Genomic DNA, 18,976 nt, shown 5'->3' on the forward strand with positions numbered 1-18,976 from the left:
CCCTCCAGGTGGCATTCCCAGTTAAGCCCAGCCTTCAGCCATCCAAGGCCAGGAGCCAGACATGTGAGTGGAGGAGCCTCCAAATGATTCCAGTCCCCAGCCACTGAGTCTCCCCATTTGAGGCCTCAGACACCCTGGAGCAGGGACAAACCCTTCCCACTTGCTCTGTCCAAACTCCTGCCCCCGGAATCCATTAGCGTAGTAAACATGTGGTTTTATCCTACCAAGTTGGGGTGGTTTATTATGCAGCAATAGAAAACCAGAGAGCCACCTTCCTCCTCCCAACTCTACAAGCCCCATCTCTGTCCCACCTGATTCCTTCTAGGTCCCTCAAGAGTCCCTCATTCAGGTGTCCTGGAGAAGCAGATGGTGCTCAGAACTGGGGAGGGCAAGGGTCCTTCTTTTCCCCGCACCCAGTTCTTTTCTGAGAGCATTTCCCTCACATTATATATGGTTGACGGCTTCACCTGTGGGTTCAAATTCCTGTTTTAATCCCCGAAACACCTGCATTGACACCTGTTTGCCCTGGCTCTGGGAATTGGGAAAAAGGCTCAGGTTTGTATAGATTTGCATTATTTTAATGGAAATTTGCTGGGCTTCAGTTACCCTCTGTCTCTGTCTCTTACCCAGACCTCTCTCCTGAGCTCATGACCTCAAGACCCGACTGCCTGCCAGGCCACTCCCCATTCCTCGTGATGTCCTAGAGCCCCTCGGACTCAGTGTGTCCATAGAGAACACATCATCTTCCCTTCAAAATCTGTTCCTCCTCCCATGTTTCTCCATCTCTGAAAAAGGAAAACCATCCATCCAGCAACCCAAGCCTGAAACCCAGTAATCATCTTCTCTATACTCACTCTTGGACCTTCTCACCCAGTACTTGGGCTTTAAACATCACCTGCACATTGACAACTCCTATATTTTTGCCTCCAGCCCTGACCTCTCCTCTGAACTTCTTTCCAGCATGTTCACCTGTCTCCTTGACATCTCCACATGGATGTCTGAAAGGTATCACAAACTTAATGTGTCCAACAGCTGCTCCTGGTTTGCCTTCCACAAATCGGGTTCTCTGGCAATGTCAACTCTATTCTCCCAATTGCATGAGCCACAAATTTGGACTTACCCTTGACTCCTCTTCTGCACCGCACATCCAGTAAGTCAGGAAATGCTGTTGGCTCTAATCAAAGTATATTCAGAATCCAACACTGCCCGGTGTGGCTCTACCACCCTAGAAGCCAATGTCATCTCTCCTCTGGATTATTGCAAAGGCGTCCTAACAGGTCCCCTGCTTCCAACTTTGCCGACATCCATTTCCCACATAGCCGCCTCATAATCCTTCTGATGAAGGCCAAGCCTGTCACTCCTCTGCTGGAAACCTCCACTGGCTTCCCATCTCACTCAGAATAGGAGTCCAAGTCCTGACGATGGCTGACATCATTTGGGCCCCTTATCTCTCCCTCCCATCACCTACTGCTGTTTTCCTCCCTCTTTCCAGCCACCCTGGCCTCCTTGCTTTTCCATGACACCCAAGACGCTCCTGTCACCAAGTCTTTGTGACTGCTGCTCCCTGTGCAAGAATGGGTTTCCTCAAGATATGTGTAAGGCTTCTTCTCTCGTTTTTCTTTCATTTCTGCTCAACTCTTTCTAAAAGAGAATCCTTCCCTAGCTGCCCCGCACCCCACCTTGGCACTCTCTGTCCCCCTCGCCTGGCTTTGCTTTTCTCCGTAACACTTAACACCTGACTTCTCAGGCCCTGCTTGTTTATTACCTTCCTTCTCACAGTTGAACGGAAGCTCCATGAGCTTAGGGTTTTATCTGTCCTGTGCAAGCTGGGTCCTAGAACAGCTCCTAGATCACTAGTAGGCGCCTTCTTAATAGTCATCTGTGGAATGAAGGAATGATCCCACCAGCTCCCTCACCCATATCCAGTCAGCCACAAAGTCGTTTCTATTCTCCTGGACCCACCATTTCCTTCACACTCCCGAGTCAACGCCCTGGTTCTCCCCCGTCAACTATTGCAACTGTCTATTAACCAGGGTTCCTCCCTCTGTGCCCCATCCATTTAGGCTCTTGCTGCAGCCGCTTAAAACATTAATTTTGATTATTTTCCCCCAATATAAAAATAATACATGTTGGTTAGAGATGTATCCGCTCCAGCCCTACACAGCTTAAACAGAACCTCACTGACTCTGATCCAGTGCTTCAGTTCCTGCTCCAAGAATTTGATTGTAGCCTCCTCAACTATGTCTAAGATGCTGTGTCAGGACGTTTACCAACTTGGTCAGAAGCTGATCTGCAGGCGGCCTCTGGAGCCCAGGGAAGAGTCTGAGAGTCGCATGGCTCGTTGTCTGAACACCCTCGACCTGGTGGCCCTGGGCGTGGGCAGCACCCTGGGAGCTGGTGTGTACATCCTGGCTGGAGAAGTGGCCAAGGACAAAGCTGGGCCAGCGATTGTCATCTGCTTCCTGGTGGCCGCCCTGTCTTCTGTGTTGTCTGGGCTCTGCTATGCCAAGTTTGGGGCCCAGGTACCATGCTCTGGTTCTGCGTTATCTCTACAGCTATGTCACAGTGGGACAACTGTGTGCCTTCATTACTGGCTGGAACCTCATACTGTCCTATGTCATCGGCTCTGCCAGCGTGGCCCGGGCCTGGAGCTCCGCTTTTGACAGCCTGATTGGGAACTACATCTCTCAGGTGTTACGGGGAACTTTCTCTCTTCATGTGCCCTACTTCCTGGCCAAGTACCCAGACTTTTTTGCTCTGGGTTTGGTACTGCTGCTTACGGGAGTACTGGTTCTGGGAGCTCGTGAGTCGGCCCTGGTTAACAAAGTGTTCACAGGCTTGAACCTCTTGGTTCTCAGCTTCATGATCATCTCTGGCTTCGTCAAGGGAGATCTGCATAACTGGCAGCTCACAGAACAGGACTACAAACTGGTCACATCTGGATCCAATGACACCTCTAGATTGGGCCCTCTGGGTTCTGGAGGGTTTGTGCCTTTTGGCTTCAATGGGATTTTCCAAGGAGCAGCTACATGTTTCTACGCATTTGTTGGTTTTGATGCCATTGCCACTACAGGGGAAGAAGCCCAGAATCCTCAGCGATCCATCCCCTTGAGCATTGTGATCTCGCTCTGCATCTGCTTTCTGGCATATTCTGGGGTCTCGGCGGCACTCACCCTCATGGTGCCCTACTACCAGATTCATCCCGACAGCCCCTTACCACACGCTTTCTTGCATGTCGGCTGGGCCCCTGCCAGATATGCCGTGGCTGTTGGCACCCTCTGTGCTCTTACATCCAGCCTCCTGGGTGCCATGTTCCCTATGCCTCGTGTCATCTACTCAATGGCAGATGACGGGCTCCTTTTCCGGGGACTTGCCCGGATCCATGCCCGTACACGCACCCCCATCATGGCCACCTTGGCTTCTGGAACTCTTGCAGGGGTTATGGCATTACTTTTCGAGCTCAGTGATCTCGTGGACCTCATGTCAATCAGGACCCTGCTTGCTTATTCCCTGGTGTCTTTTTCTGTTCTTGTCCTCAGGTACCAACCAGACCAGAATTTAAGCAAAATTGAGAAAACAGAGAAAGGAACTGAGATGAAGCCTGTAGTTGAAGAAAGCCCTTTGGAATCTGTTCCTGAAGCAGGAACCTCAAAGATTCTAAAGAGTCTGTGTGACCCTATCAACACCATCCCCACTCGGAAATCTGGCCAGATTATCTATGGATGTGCCTCGCTGCTTGTTCTCCTGCTGACGGTCCTGAGCCTGATCCTGGCCCAGTGGCCCAGCCGTGTGTTCTCTGGAGACCCCGTGTACACAACACCGGCTGCGCTGCTGCTACTGTTCGTCACTGGGGTCACTGTCATCATTTGGAGGCAGCCCCAGAGCCCCACTCCTCTTCACTTCAAGGTCCCTGCTTTGCCTGTCCTCCCGCTGATGAGCATCTTTGTGAATGTCTACTTGATGATGCAGATGACGTCTGGGACTTGGGCCCAATTTGGTGTCTGGATGGTGATTGGATTTGTCATATACTTTGGATATGGGATCCGACACAGCTTGGAGGAGAATAATCGACAGCCGCCAGCCTCCAACTCCCAGACTTTTGATAAAAACATCCCTGGTGCTGAATCATCTTAACCACAGGCCATAGATGCTGTGTGGAATCCCGCCATGACTGGAGGTATCTTCTGGTTCAAGGGGGCACTTTGAGGCTCTATGGAGTGTGAAGGTGGGATGAATTTACAGCCCTATATTTAATGCCGGTGGACAAAATGACTTCTATGTTGTATAATTTTTAAGTAACCATTTCAAAGCATTACATATATATATATATATATATATATATATATATATATATATACACACTCAGAAAAGTGCATACTTCATACCTGTGCAGCAAGATGAATTTTCACAAAGAAAGTACAAGGTAACCAGAAACTAGAGAAAAAATAAAATATTAACCTGCATGTAAAAAAAAAAAAAATAATAATAATACATGTTGCCAATGGAAAACTTAGAAGACACCTATCAATGAAAAAAGAGGGGAAAAAACCCACCCATATCCCTACCATTTAGAGATAAGCACTATTTACATTTTGAAGTGTTTTCCTGCCAGTCTTTTTTTGTGTGCACAAGCGATTACATTTTGTACGTATAGCTGTGCTTCTGCTGATTCTTCAGATTAATACTCTTTGAAAAAACCTATCATCATGGCAGCTAATTTAAATTTATTGTGTAACTTTAAGCATGTTATTTCACCTTTCTATGCCTCAGTTTCCTCACCTGTAAAATGGGAATGATATTAATACCTACCTTCTTGGTGGGTTGTGAGGATTAAATCTGGAAAGTGAAACTGGTAAGTGCTCAGTAAGCATTAGCTACTATTATTGTTGTTGTTTCTGAGTGCTTATGCTGGACCAGGCACCTTTCCAAACATGCTGCAGGCACAAACTCATATAATCCTTACTCTCACCCTATGAAGTAGGTGTGGTTATAACATAACGCAATTAACTAAAGAGGCTTCAGTGGCTTCACAGAGGGAAGGGAAAGCAAAGCTGGTGAGGGTTCTCTCCAGCTTACAGGAAAGTCTGATGCTCCCACCATCTGGAGGGTATGTAATATCAAAAACAATAGCTGGCGTTCCCTGAACAGTTAACGTCCACTGGGCCCAGTGCTAAGTGTTTGCATGAGCAAGCATTCCTCCACAGCACTGGTTTTCATAACCTGAGCTGCGCGTAGCTTGGTGGATCAATTAGGGAACACAATTTGCATCCCGCGGCTTGCGATTGGTTATACACCACTGCAAGCTGGAAGCAGCCCGGAAGCTGCAGCTGCGTCTGGCTGCTGGCTGGGTCTTGCTTTGTTTATCCTAACAATGGTTGCTTCTCAAGGTGCGTTACTGATGGTGCTGGAGGTGATAGAAATAGGAAGGCCAGTACTCAGGAGGAATATCGAGACGTTAATCAAACCCACAGATGCTCAGGGATGTTTAACATTCATAGCCGTACACATATTGCTAGGACAAACACCTTTATCATTAAACTATCAGTAAGAAAAATGACTTTGCATTGCTAGAGTGAAAGTCTCTAATCCGTCCATGTTTTCACATTCGTTTTTATGAGTAATTTCAAAACAACAACACAATAATAATAATGATAATAATAACCTTCATCAACATTTCTTGAGCTTACTATGTGCCAGGCCCTGTGCTAAGAGCTTTATATACATGATCTATTTAATCTTTACAACAGCTCTATTTGTTATTGCTATTTTCCAGATGGGGAAACTGAGGCACAGAGAGATGTGGCAGTTGCTCAATGTCACACGACTAGAGGAAGGAGGCAGAGCCGGGTTTCAAACGCGTGCGGTCTGAATTGATCTGGAAGCCTCAACCACTGCTGTACTGCCAGATAGTTGATAGCATGAGGTTTCTGCATTATTGCTTGATGGTCGAAAGAGGCCACAGCATCCCACTGAGTTTTCCTACCCATCCCAGGGGATGGTTACCATTATTTCTGTTGTTTCCCAATGAAGACCAAGGCCTAGGGATGTCAAGCAAATTGCCTTTGAAAGTCACACTGCCAGTAAGTGGCTGAGCCTGGGCTCAAAATGACACCAGCTGAATCCAAAGCCCTTGACCTCCCTGCCTGGGTCAGGTCCTCCTGCTATTTCCTCTCTAGCATCATGTGCCTGAAACAGCTCACAACTGGATCATGGTTGTCATTTTACACACACCTGTGTGGTTATTTGATTGTCCCCCCATCTAGAGGGTAAGCTCTGCAAGGGCAGGGTCTGTATTGAGTTTTGCTCATTATTTGTCCCACCACAAAGCAGGTGCCCAATTAATATTTGTGTATTGAATGAATGAGTGATGGATTCTGGAAGAGGCACTGAGCTGGATGCAGGGGGCACAGACCTACTGAGGTTGTTTCTAAGACTCAGGGCATTGGGCCCAGCCTGTCCTGACTTCAGGAGTCATAAAATGATCTCGGCACCTGAGCCCACCAGCAAGTGTGGCCTGGAATTACCTTTTTGGCCCAGAGCTTGGACCCAGATCCTTGGAGTCATGTTAATGCTCATGGCCTAGCCAAAACCATCCCTACTTCTTTCTTGCTGGAAAGGCCTGTTTTGTTTGGGTGCCACCCTCTTGAGGCCAAGCACTCAGGAGACAGGCCCCTCCTCAGCCCTGGGGCATGAATCACGATTGGCCTAAGCCAGTCGTGGTGATTATATTCCCTTTGCCAGTATTGGCTTAATGAAAATTATGTGATCTAATCCTGGCCAATGGGAACTGAGGGGAAGTCTAATGGGGGGCCTCAAATAAAGGTTTTCTTCTTTTAAAAATGCATAGGAGGAAACACCTTGTTCATCTAACACTGTCATGTCTGCAGGTGATGACAGGCACTGCTGCATCCATTTTGCAACCACGAGGCAAGCCATTGCCAACAGGGGAAGGAGGCTGATGCATCTTTGAAGGCATCACTGAGCCACTGAATTTCCAAACTCTAGAATGTCTCTCCCTTGTTATGTAAGAAAATGAACTCCTATGGCTTAAATCATATTTAGTTGGAGTTTCTGTTCCTTGCTGTTCAAAGCCTCCTGACTGGCACTCAGGGAGCCTCTGGCTCCTGTGGCATTTGCCTAGTTGTTCAGCTGCATGTCTGCACATTGAGTCCTCATTTAGGGGGCGGAAACTAACATTTTTGAGGTTCCTACTACAAATGCATTGTCTCATTTATTCCATTGCAAAGTAGATTCTTTTACTTCTAACTTACTGATAAGGAAACTGAACTGCTGTCTGGTAAAATGACTTGTCCAGGACCACACAGCCAGGCTTCCTACTGCCCATGGGATAAAACCCAAACTTCTTACCCTGGCATTCAGTGCCCGTCAGGATCCTTGGTCCCTCCACCCTCTTCAGCTTCAAGTCTCACTGTTCTGCACTCCCCACCTCACTCCAAACTCTAGCAAGCCGAACATCCTTTAGCTTCCCTAGTGTGCCCTTTGCCCATGTTGCTCCATCTGCCCAGGATAATCTATTTCCTTTCTGAATGATTCTTTACTCTTTGGGCATTAGTTTTGCTGTCAGAAGCCTTTCTTGACCACCTGAACTGGCTTTGGCCTGCCCTTTCTCTGCATGCCTGCAATGCCCTCACCCACCTCTCCTCACACTTTATAGAATTGCCTGGAGTCATGTTTGTCTTCCCATGAGACTGTGAGCTTCTAGAGGCCTAACAGGGCAGTGCTGTGCAATTGTCATGAGCACTGACTTTGGCACCCGAGTTTGACTGCCAGCTCCATCACTTCCTAGTTATGGGACTATGGTACATCCCTTCATCTCTCTGTGCCTTAATTTCACTCCCCATAAGATGGGGATATTTAATAGATTCTACCTTGCACCATTGTGAGGATTAAATGAGTTCATTCATGTAAAATACTTAGAGCAGTGCCTGGCACATAGCAAGTTCCCAATAAATCTTGTCTATTTTCATTACCTCTGTACTCAAAGCACTTGGCACCTACCAGACATTCAGCAAGTATTTGTTAAATGAACGAATGGAGCAGTTGTGATGGTGTTTTGTGTCAGCTTGACTAGGGATGCCCAGGTATATATTTAGACAATATTTCTGAGTGTGTCTGTGAGGGTGTTTCCAGAAGAGATTAGCATTTGAATCAGTAGACTGAGTAAAGCAGATTACCCTCCCCAATGTGGGTGGGCATCACCAAATCTGAGGAGGACCTGAAAAAAAAAAAAAAAAAAAGGCAGAGGAAGAAGCAAATTTGCTCTCAGCCTGAATGCTTGAGCTGGAACTGCGGTCTTCTCCTGCACTCAGGCTAGGACTGATGTGATTGGCTCTCCTGGATCTTGGACCTTTGTGCTTGGACTGGAAATGCACCATCAGCTTTCCTGGGTCTTCAGCCTACTGGGGAACTTCTCAGCCTCCATAATCCCATAATGAGCCAACTCCTTATAATAAATATCGTCTATCTACTATCTATCTATCTATCTATCTATCTATCTATCTATCTATCTATCTATCTATCTGTCTATCTATCTATCTACCAGTTCTGTTCCTCTAGAGAACCCTAATACAGAGGTGAAACTCCAGATGCCCAGAACACAACTCTTTGGGCACTGATGGGGCCTGAAGTTAAACACTGCTAAGGCTCTTGCATCAGACGCACTTGGGCTCCAATCCTAGCTGTGTGACCTCAAGCAAGTTACTTCACCTCTCTGGGCTCCATGTCCTCAATCCGTAAAATGCGGAAATCAATCCCTACCTTGAAAGGCTGTTATGTCTATGAAAGATTTGCCTGGCACAGAGCCCAGAATATAGTGGTGGCTCAAATACCTGAAGTTTCCTTGCCTCCACCCCATGTCATAACTTTTGCCAAGGGCCACATCAGAAGAAAGGATGTTAGGAAGTTGGCTCCGGGCCACTCAAAATCTCAGAGGATACAGTAGTCTTTGTGACTTAAAGACCCACTCCCCACCCTGTGCTGTCCAGGCCCCCCCCCACCCCCCAGCACCATTCCAGGAGCCTTTGAACTTCCTCAGCTTTGACGGGAAATGGACGCCCACAGCAGAGACTGGAAAGAGCAGGCCCTCCCTGCTTGCTTCCCGCTGGGTTAGAGGAAGCAGGAGGAGCTTTGAGGAGCTGAGGCCGCCCTGGGTGAGCACTGTGTGACCTTGACCAGGGCCTGCACCTCTCAGGGCTCCACTGGACCCATCTGTCCAATGGGGTTGGGCTCCGTGACCTCTGAGGTCCCTTCCAGAGCAGGCATTCTGGGACGCAGGAAGTGGGACCCCTCGGCTGCCAGGGAGATCAAAGGGTGGCTCTCCAGAGGAGGCCTCCCAGCTGCTTGCCCTCTGGAGCAGCTCCTGGCTTCCTGCTCTGCACGGAGCTTGCAGTGCAGCCCTGGGAACTGCGGAGGCCTCCGCCTGAACATTGGGCTTCCTCACCCCCCTCCCACCTCCAGTCTTGAGTCATGGGTTTGAGATACTTGACTCCATTTTCCTCTGTCAGCCGCCTGTGAGGGAGGCACCATGCTGTGTATCCTTCAAGTATAATTCGTAGGAAATGTCTGTCTGTTCCTTAGGACACTGGGGAACTTCCCACTTCACCCTTTCAGAACCTCCCAAGACTCTGCCTGGGTAATGGATCCCATCCACACCCCTCATCTGGCCTTTGAGGCCCGTGACACCTGCCGTGCCTGGCCTCCCATCCTCTGGTTCCGGCTGGTTGAGTTCACCTTACTCTGCTCAGTGTCACCTCTGTACCTTTACAGATGCTGTCCCTGCCCCTGCACCACCCCGTACCTCCCTCCCCAGGTACTCACAGCTAAGCACAGGATTGGTGCTTTCCTAGGTCACCTCATTTCTTCCTGGCGGCGAAAGCCTCTGAGGGAGACATTACTGCCATCTTTGTTTTCCAGTAGGATGCAACAGAGACTCGGGAAGGTGAAATGCCCTGCTGAAGGTCTCTGGGCAGCTCCAGGCTGAGCCCAGTCTAGGACCCCACCTCCTTTCTCCACATCCAGTGCTCTGTCCATGCTCTCTCCTCTCTGCTTCCATTGGTCAGGGCTCTTGGCTTTGCATAGCACCGAAATCCAACTTGAAGAAGCTTAAGCCAAAAGGGAAGTCGTCAGCTTATCAGAAGGATATTAGGGGAATTCCCTGGCCGGCTAGTAGTTAGGGACCCATGCTTCCACTGCAGGGGGCATGGGCTCGATCCCTGGTTGGGGAACTAGGATCCCACATGCCATGTGGTGCGGCCAAAAAATAAAATTGAAATTAAAAAAAAAGAAGGATATTAAGGTACATTTTAGAGTGAGACCAGGAGCCAAACTGCGGGGGTACAAATATTGACTATGCCACTTCCTAACAATGCAGCCTACAGCAAGTGAGGTTACTTCTTGGTGTTTCAGTTTCCCCATCTATAGGATGGAGTTTATAATAATACCTCCTTCAATGGGTTGTTGGGAAGGGTCAATGAATTAGAGGAGTAATTAGACTGCAACCCACAGTAAGAAAGATATTTTATATCATGACCCAGTATACACATACTATGAAACAAGTCTGTAAAACAATATTTTCTGTTGTAGTTTAGTCTAGTTCCAGTTCTAGTTTAGTCTAGTCTGTTTTGTTTATTGAAAAAATATTGGTACCAACTCCTTAAAATGATTTCATGACCCCTCCCCTTGCCATGGGTTGTGGTTTGAGTTTGAAAATTATTAACATCTATTAAGAACTTCGCAAAACATCTGGCACATAATAAGGCCTCAATAAATGTTAGCTTCCTATTATTGTTGATATTCATTGCAGACGAGCAAGACTGGAGAAGGACAGGTTTGACTGCAGCAGCACTTTAGTACAATCAGGGTTCCCTCTCTGGCCTCTGTCTCTCACCTTGGCTTCTCTTTCTGTGTGTCGGCATCTCTTCCTCACTCTGGCTTTCCCATTCAGTAGGGGCCATGGCCGCAGCTGCTCTAAGATGACATCAGTGTGGCTTTACTACAAGTAATCATAGCTGACATTTATTGAGTGCTTTTGAGAGTCAGACACTGTTCTAAGGCTTTAAGGTTTTCTCTAGCTCAGTCCTTGTCATAACCTGAAGTCCAGAGCAGAGATTGGCTGGATGCTCATCAGATCCAGTTTCTCTTCCTTGACCCACAAGTGAACTACATTTCCCAGAACCCCTGCATCTAGGTGGGGCCACGTGACTAGTTCTTGCCAATGGAATATTAGTAGAAGTGACCTGTGGTCCAAGGCAGTTAAAAGTGAATACTCTTCTGTGCTCTCTCTTCCTTTAGTCTGCCAGCTGACTGAAGACAGGGCAGCGCTGAAACCATGTTAAAGATGGTGGGACCGGGGCTTCCCTGGTGGCGCAGTGGTTGAGAGTCTGCCTGCCAATGCAGGGGACGCGGGTTCGAGCCCTGGTCTGGGAGGATCCCACATGCCACGGAGCGACTGGGTCCGTGAGCCACAACTACTGAGCCTGCGCGTCTGGAGCCTGTGCTCCACAACAAGAGAGGCCGCGATAGTGAGAGGCCCGCGCACCGCGATGAAGAGTGGCCCCCGCTTGCTGCAACTAGAGAAAGCCCTCGCACAGAAACGAAGACCCAACACAGCCAAAAATAAATAAATAAATAAATAAATTTTTTTAAAAAAAGAAAAGATGACTACTATCTTAAAAAAAAAAAAAAAAAGATGGTGGGACCACATGGTAGAATGAGCGTGGGTCTCCGAATGACTTCACAGAGCAGAGCTGATACTCACTGTGTCACCCGTCTCTGACCATCAGCAGTGGACTCTGAACAGCTTAAGAAATAACTTCTTTGTTGTGCTAAACCACTGAGATACTGGGGTTGTTTATTACAGCAGCTGGCATTGTCCAGTCTGATTAATACAAAATTGTGTTTTTTTGGTCCATATTTTACAGATGAGGCAACTGATACACCAACATGATAAATAATATATATAGTTTTGCAAAGATAGCAGATGATGAAGTCAGGATTTGAATGGAGAAACCACATCATGAGCCCACATTTTATCCATCATTCTATGCTGTAGATCAGAAGTCAGCAAACTCCAGCCCACCATGGGCCAAATCCAGCCAGGACTGTTCCTTTACATATTGTCTTTGGCTGCTTTCACCTGCAAGGACAGGGTTTAGCACAGATTTAATAGTTCTGAAAGCAACCATATCTCCCCTTCCCCCAAAGCTGAAAATATTTACTATCTAGCCTTTTATTTAAAAATCGGGATCCCAGATCCAAATTGTAAAATAAATTCCCTTGTAAAGCCAGTTTGAGTCATGTGCCTATGGATGGACCAATCATCATAGCTGAGGAGAACAAGGCACTGTGATTGGCCAAGTTCGGATCAGGTGCTTGCCCCTCAGCCAATTGATGCAGCCAGGAGGGCAGGGTTGTATAAAAAGTTATATAGCCAGAGCAAAAGGAGGTGTTATGGACTGAAATGTGTCCCCCTAAAATTCACATGTTGAAATTCTAACCCCGTATGTGACTGCTTTTGGAGATAGAGCCTTTAACGAGGTAATTATGGTTAAGTAAGGACATATGGGTGGGGCCCTAATTCCATAGAACTGGTATCCTTACAAGAGGAAGAGACAATAGAACTCACTCTCTCTTTCCATATGAAGTCACAGTGAGAAGGTGCTGTCTGCAAACTGAGGAGAGAGGTCTCACCAGAAGGCAACCCTTCTGGCACCTTGATCTTGGACTTCCATCTAGCCTCCTGAAGCAGGAGAAAATAAATTTCTGCTGTTTAAGCCACCCAGTCTTTTTTGTTGTTTTGCTGTGGTAGTCTGAGTAGACAAATACAGGAGGAGTGGTTTTCCAAATGGTGTGTGTTGGTTGGGGGCTTGGGAACACAAACATGGTGAATTAGCACTGGGAGAACCATTGTGATCCAAGTAACACCCACCCCATCCCCCAGTCTGTATCTGTTGCATTATTATCAAATACTATTAACAATAGAGTATTATAAATGGTGGATAATTATACCACTGGGCAGAACAATGGCAGCAAACTCACTCTGGTGGGGACTTGCAGAAAAAAATTGAAAGGAGATCTCAGACTTGCTCTCTCCTGCTCCAATATCCTTGGCAAGACCCAACACATGGGCCCCAGTAGGGGTCCCCAACATTCTCTCCGGAGCCCCTTAGGTCATTTTCCTAGTACTCATACACATATTGGTACATAGACACATAATGGTATACATACACATACTGGTATGCATTATACATATTGTTACACAGAAAGTAAGGAAGTGCTACAAAGAATGAGACATATCAAAAAGGACACAGGAGCTAACTTGAAGAGGTTCCCACTGGCCAAATCAGGGACAATCTGAAAATCAAAATAATAAATGATAGTAATGGATTATACATCATCGAATAAAATAGCAATCTATGAGTCTCTAGTGATATAAATGAATGAATGGATGAATGAATGAATGGGAAGGAAATTTTTTTTCTTATCCAGAATGTCAACTACTAAATATAGAAAGAATGAGAGTTAGAAAATCATCAAGGGATGGTAGAACTAGCGGGTGAAAGCCTGATGAGGAACAGGAAACTAATGGGGTCTCGGAGTATTTCCCCCATGTTATTTATTAGTTACAAAAGGAAACATGGTAACTTTACAGTTACTTTATGGTGGCCTCTATCTTCACCTAGTGATTGAGGTAAACTTCACCAATATTCGGGTAAGATGACATGGTATGCTTTCTGATATGATGCCCTGGATCAGTTGTATACCAAGGGTGGGGCTGTGTGGTGGAGAGTCAACTGCCCAGGGTGCAGGCAATAAAGGAATGAACCGTATTTCTAAAGAATTTAAAAATAGGAAAACTGATTAAAATTGATTTGCTTTTTGTGATGACCACGTGCCAGCAATTTGGTGATGAAACACCTGAAAATACCTAAGCTATTGCTGCCATTACTTTTGAGTTTTAATTATATATTTATTACACACACACACACACACACACACACACACACACGGGTTTCATGTGAGCATATTTTAATTACTAATCTTTTAATAAATGTTGGGTTCAAAGCAGAAGCGTATTTGGAGAATTCCCGGTTATACAGTTGATCCTGGCATATGTGGCCTCTGAAAAATGTGGGGTTTTTTCCACTTTTTTTTTTTTTTTTTAGAGTAAGTCAATTTCAGTTCTTAACCATTCAAGCTAACTTTGGAGCAGTTTGTGCCTCCAACCTCTATATTTCCCTGTATTTAAATAGTGGACTCAGAATAAGCAATAACAGAGTGATGGCAAAGAAAGTGATCCTGAGTTAGTTTAATTCTGACATTCTATGTGACTACCTGGAGTTTTTCCCCCATGTGTGACTTTTTTTTGAACTTTAGAAAAAAATGTAGTCATCCTTTTCAGGCTCACTTCATTGATGGAAAACGCTGCAGAATGAGGAACAGTGAAAAGGCTTTCCCAGACAAAATCGATTGCTCCACATGAAGCTGTGCATGCAGTAGAAACAACGATGGAAAAGTTAACCTCAACCTTTGAAGAACTGCACGATCCAAAGGAGAACCAGTTCAGATTTTGCTCTCTGACAAATTTCCCCTGAGTTATCTTTGATCAATGTGAAGTTTTCGATGAGGTCCATCAGACACAAAAATATTTTAATCAGCTGGAATCAGCTTTCATCCCTGTATAGTAAAACATCAAGCTTTAAAATTGCTTCTTGAAGGTTGGTGGACAGAAATTGTGGAGAAACTCATTAACTATGTAACAACAAATGTAAGGAAGTAAACATTTACATAGAAGTTATCATCAGATTTCTAAAAAGAGAGCGGGAGAAACAACAGAAGATCTTCTTACCCTACCAGAAGTTATAAAAGGGAAATGTTTGAATGCCGCAATTGTTTTCACCAAGAATTGGATAGTTTTGAAAAACAATGTATCATATAATGTCAATTTTCAGCCATTTTGTCTGTTTTTGCAAAAGAAGAAAAACTTTGGTAGTTGTTTTTTAACCAAGTATAATAGAAATATTTGATGAATTTTCTGGTGAATATATTTTAGTGGAAATTTTTTGATTGTGGAACTTTTAGAATCAGTATCAAGCTGAAAGAAACAAAGCCACGAGCAGCAGTGAAATTTCTTGGATTTATCGTGAAAGGGGATTTTTATGAGTGTCTTCAAAACTTCCCCGTTTTTCTATTTATTTGTTTGTTTGTTTATTTACCTTATTTTTTGGCTGCGTCGGGTCTTAGTTGCAGCACACAGGATCTTCCTTGAGGCATGCGGTCTCTTTGTTGTAGAGCTCCGGCTTCTATCTAGTTGTGGCGTGCGGGCTCCTGGGTGCGTGGGCTCTGTAGTTTGCGGCACGCAGGCTCTCTCGTTGAGGCGCGCGAGCTCAATAGTTGTGGCGTGCGGGCTTAATTGCCCCGGGGCATGTGGGATCTTAGTTCCCCAACCAGGGATCAAGCCTGAGTCCCTTGCACTGGAAGGCGGATCCTCTACCACTGGACCACCAGGGAAGTCCCCCCCGCCCCCCCCGCACCCCCGTTTTTCTGTTTATCTGTTGATTCATATGAAAGAAACTTTTCTAAATTAAAGTTAATAAAAACGATTCTTGTATCAACTATAAGGACAGATTTATAAATCTAGTTATGCTTTCCATTAAGCATGAAAATATGAATAAGATCAATTCTGATGAAGACATGAGAAATTTACAGCAGTTGAGACACAAAAACATAAAGTTATTATGCATTTCGGTGACAGACCAATATGTAGGTATAGGTTTTACTCCTTTCTTCTAAAAACTATACCAGTGTAATTAAAAATCATTAATCCGTTAATTTTTTCTTTTGTCCTAGAATATTTTTTAATATTTTTATTTCCTCATATTTTCACTGGCATTTCTATGTTTCTTTTCTGGGCCATTATTATCATTCATAACATTTCATGAGTATTTCTGAAAAGAATGGTATCATATACAGGAGGAGAGTCTGTTCAGGGTCTTGGATGCCCTAAGTAGGACACTGAGAAGGATGCAACCCTTCAGTAGTATTCCTGCCCAAAATGTATCATCTGATTCTGATCATGAGGAAACATCAGACAAACCGAAATTGAAGCCATTTTACAAAATAACTGGTCCATGGAATCTTTAAAAATGTCAAGCTTAAGAAAAACAAAGAAAGGCTCAGGAATTATTTCAGAGTGAAAGAGACTTCAGAGATATGAGAGTTAAATACAATGTGCCACTGTGGACTGGATCTTGGACTAGGAAAGAATAGTTATAAAGGACATTAATGGAATAGTTGACAAAATTTGAACATGGACCATGGACTAGACAACAGAATTGTATCAGTACTCAATTTCCTGGTTTTGATGGTTGTATTATTGTTCTTTAAGAGACTATTTTTGTTCTTTGGAAATTACCTCTGAAATATTTAGTGGAAAGGGGGCAGGATGTCACTATATGAGTGATTGTGTGTGTGTGTGTGTGTGTGTGTAGATATATGTACCGAGAGATAGATATAGAAAGAGATAGAAAAACAGAGTGAATGAGGCAAAATGTAAACAACTGGTGAATCTGGCTAAAGGACATTTGGGAGTTTCTTGTACTATTGTTGTAACTTTTTTGTAAATTTGAAATTATTTCAAAATTAAAATTTACCCCCCACACCAAACCAGTAAAACCTAAACAGGTTGAGCTGGACTCAGTGGTGTGTGGCATAAAGAAAAGCCGATGACACTGAGCCACCTATTATGGGTGAATAGAAAAAGGGAGAGAGAGAAAGACAGGGGGTGGAATATATCAATTCAGCAAGAAGAATTGGGGGAAGGTGATGAGGAGGCTGTGGACCGGTGGAATCTCAGACTCCTGAAGGATAACCAGGGAAGGACAGAGCAGGCTGCTGGATATGTGGTCCTGGTACTGGAAGGACCTATCAGGGTGGAAGAAGTAACCTTGTGCAAGTCCTGGGAAGATGGAAAAAATTACATGGAGAAGAGAGAACTGGGGACGAACCCTAAGGAGACCAAGATTTAAGAGCTGGCAGAGGAAGAGAGGTCAGCAAAATAAACAGGAAAGGCGTGATCAGAGAGGTAAAGGGAGAGTTAAATGGCAGAGGTGTCACAGAAGTCAAGGGAGGTGAGAATGTCAAGCAGGAGAAAGCGGTCACTGGGGACAAATGTCATGAAAAGTCAAACAGGATAAGGACAGACTTTTATAGCGGATTCCAGCAAGCAGTTACCGATACACTCATGAACATACCTATGAAAACTCAGGAAAGGATAAAAATTCATTAAGACATCAAAAACCAGGGTTGGAAATCAAGCCGTGATTGGAATCAAGACTTCCTACTTATTAGAAAGTGACGGCAGTGGGCTTCCCTGGTGGCGCAATGGTTAAGAATCTGCCTGCCGATGCAGCGGACAGGGGTTCGATCCCTGGTCTGGGAAGATCCCACGTGCTGCAGAGCAACTAGGCCTGTGGGCCACAACTACTGAGCCTGTGCTCTAGAGCCCGTGAGTCACAACTACTGAGCCTGCAAGCCACAACTACTGAGTCCGTGAGCCACAACTACTGAAGCCTGCACGCCTAGAGCCCGCGCTCCGCAATAAGAGAAGCCACCGCAATGAGAAGCCCGCGCACTGCAATGAAGAGTAGCCCCGGCTTGCTGCAGCTAGAGAAAGCCCTTGTGCAGCAACAAAGACCCAACGCAGCCAAAAATAAATAAATAAAATAAATAAATTTATTTAAAAAAAAGAAAGTGACGGAGGTGGATTAAGAAGTGGGATTCGCAAGCCACAAGTGATATTTGATAGGAAAGGGTAAACTGTAAATATCCTTCCCTCTCTGTCCCTGGGTCAGACACTTAAGGTATGTCGCAACAAGAAAAAAGGGGCAGCTGTGTTTCTAAGGCATGAATGCTGCTTTTGGGGGAGCCAGAGTGCTGTCTCCCCTCCTCCAAATCAGTCCTTTAAAACAAATCCATACAAAAACTGCAAGTCCTAGAAAATGACCAAGTAGGAAGTGGAGGGAGGGACCTGGGAGTGCATTGTATCCTGAATTGGGGGATTCTGGTTAATATTTTTTTTTCTTTCTCTTTTTCTTTATGTGTTAATTTTAGTCATGTATTATAATAAGAAAAGAGAGATATTAAAAATAATTATACATAAGTTTGGTAAAACGCCTTTGTGAAAATGCCTGGGGAAAAAAAGATTGGAGGAGCATACAACAAAATATTAGTTACCAAAGGAGATTTTTCCCCTCTTCCTTCAACTTTTATGTAGATTCAAATGTTTCTATCATAAGCACGTGTTGCTTTTATAATGGAATGAAATAAGCATACATTTTTAAAAGGAGAAGGAAGTTTAAAAGTGTCTATGAACTTGGAGATTGGTGAAAGAATTGTTAGTCAAGGGATAGGATGGGGGAAGCAGAAGTGCAGTTAGTTCCTATGAATAATCGCTGACATTTCTAGAGCACTTTCTGTTTTGCAAAGTGTTTTTACAATCATTATCTCATTTTGTAGACTGTGCTGGCTGGCTGCGACCCGGGTCAACTCCATCACTGCCGCACCTGGGAGACCTCCCTTGGGGTCTGCAGTGGGTGCTGGCCCAGCTCACGTATTGATAACAATAACCACTAAAGTGGCAAAAGTGCCTGGTACTCAGCTCATCCTCACACAAGTCCTATGAAGTGGGACATATTATTAAGTCATTTTCACGTTGTGGATGAGGAATGCGTGGCACAGAGAGGTTAGGGAACTCGCCCAAGGTCACACAGAACGCGGATTTGGGCTCAGAGAGTATGGCTCCATAGCTCCTTGCACTCCCTGGATGCTCTGAGCCTCCGTAAGGCCTGCATCCCAGCACCTTCCCAGCCCCCCAATCCTCCCAGCCCCTCCCAGCCCTGCTCTATTCCCGGGTTGTGCAGTGGTAGCCCTGAGGCTCTATTTCGTCCCCACCTGCACC

At 45.3% G+C, this 18,976-nt stretch overlaps 1 protein-coding gene across 1 annotated transcript in view; it reads left to right on the forward strand.

Annotated features, from left to right (window-relative positions):
• The first annotated feature begins 2,249 nt into the window (after positions 1–2,249).
• LOC103004233 (cationic amino acid transporter 3-like) overlaps positions 2,250–18,976 on the forward strand; it is a 30,537-nt gene continuing 13,810 nt past the window's right edge. The window contains 3 exon segments of the mRNA XM_057545239.1: positions 2,250–2,543; positions 2,545–4,117; positions 9,025–9,170. Of these exon segments, the coding sequence (XP_057401222.1) occupies positions 2,250–2,543; positions 2,545–4,117; positions 9,025–9,170 (2,013 nt within the window).

Source organism: Balaenoptera acutorostrata, chromosome 1 (genome assembly GCF_949987535.1).
Source record: "Balaenoptera acutorostrata chromosome 1, mBalAcu1.1, whole genome shotgun sequence".
Taxonomy (NCBI): Eukaryota; Metazoa; Chordata; class Mammalia; order Artiodactyla; family Balaenopteridae; genus Balaenoptera; species Balaenoptera acutorostrata.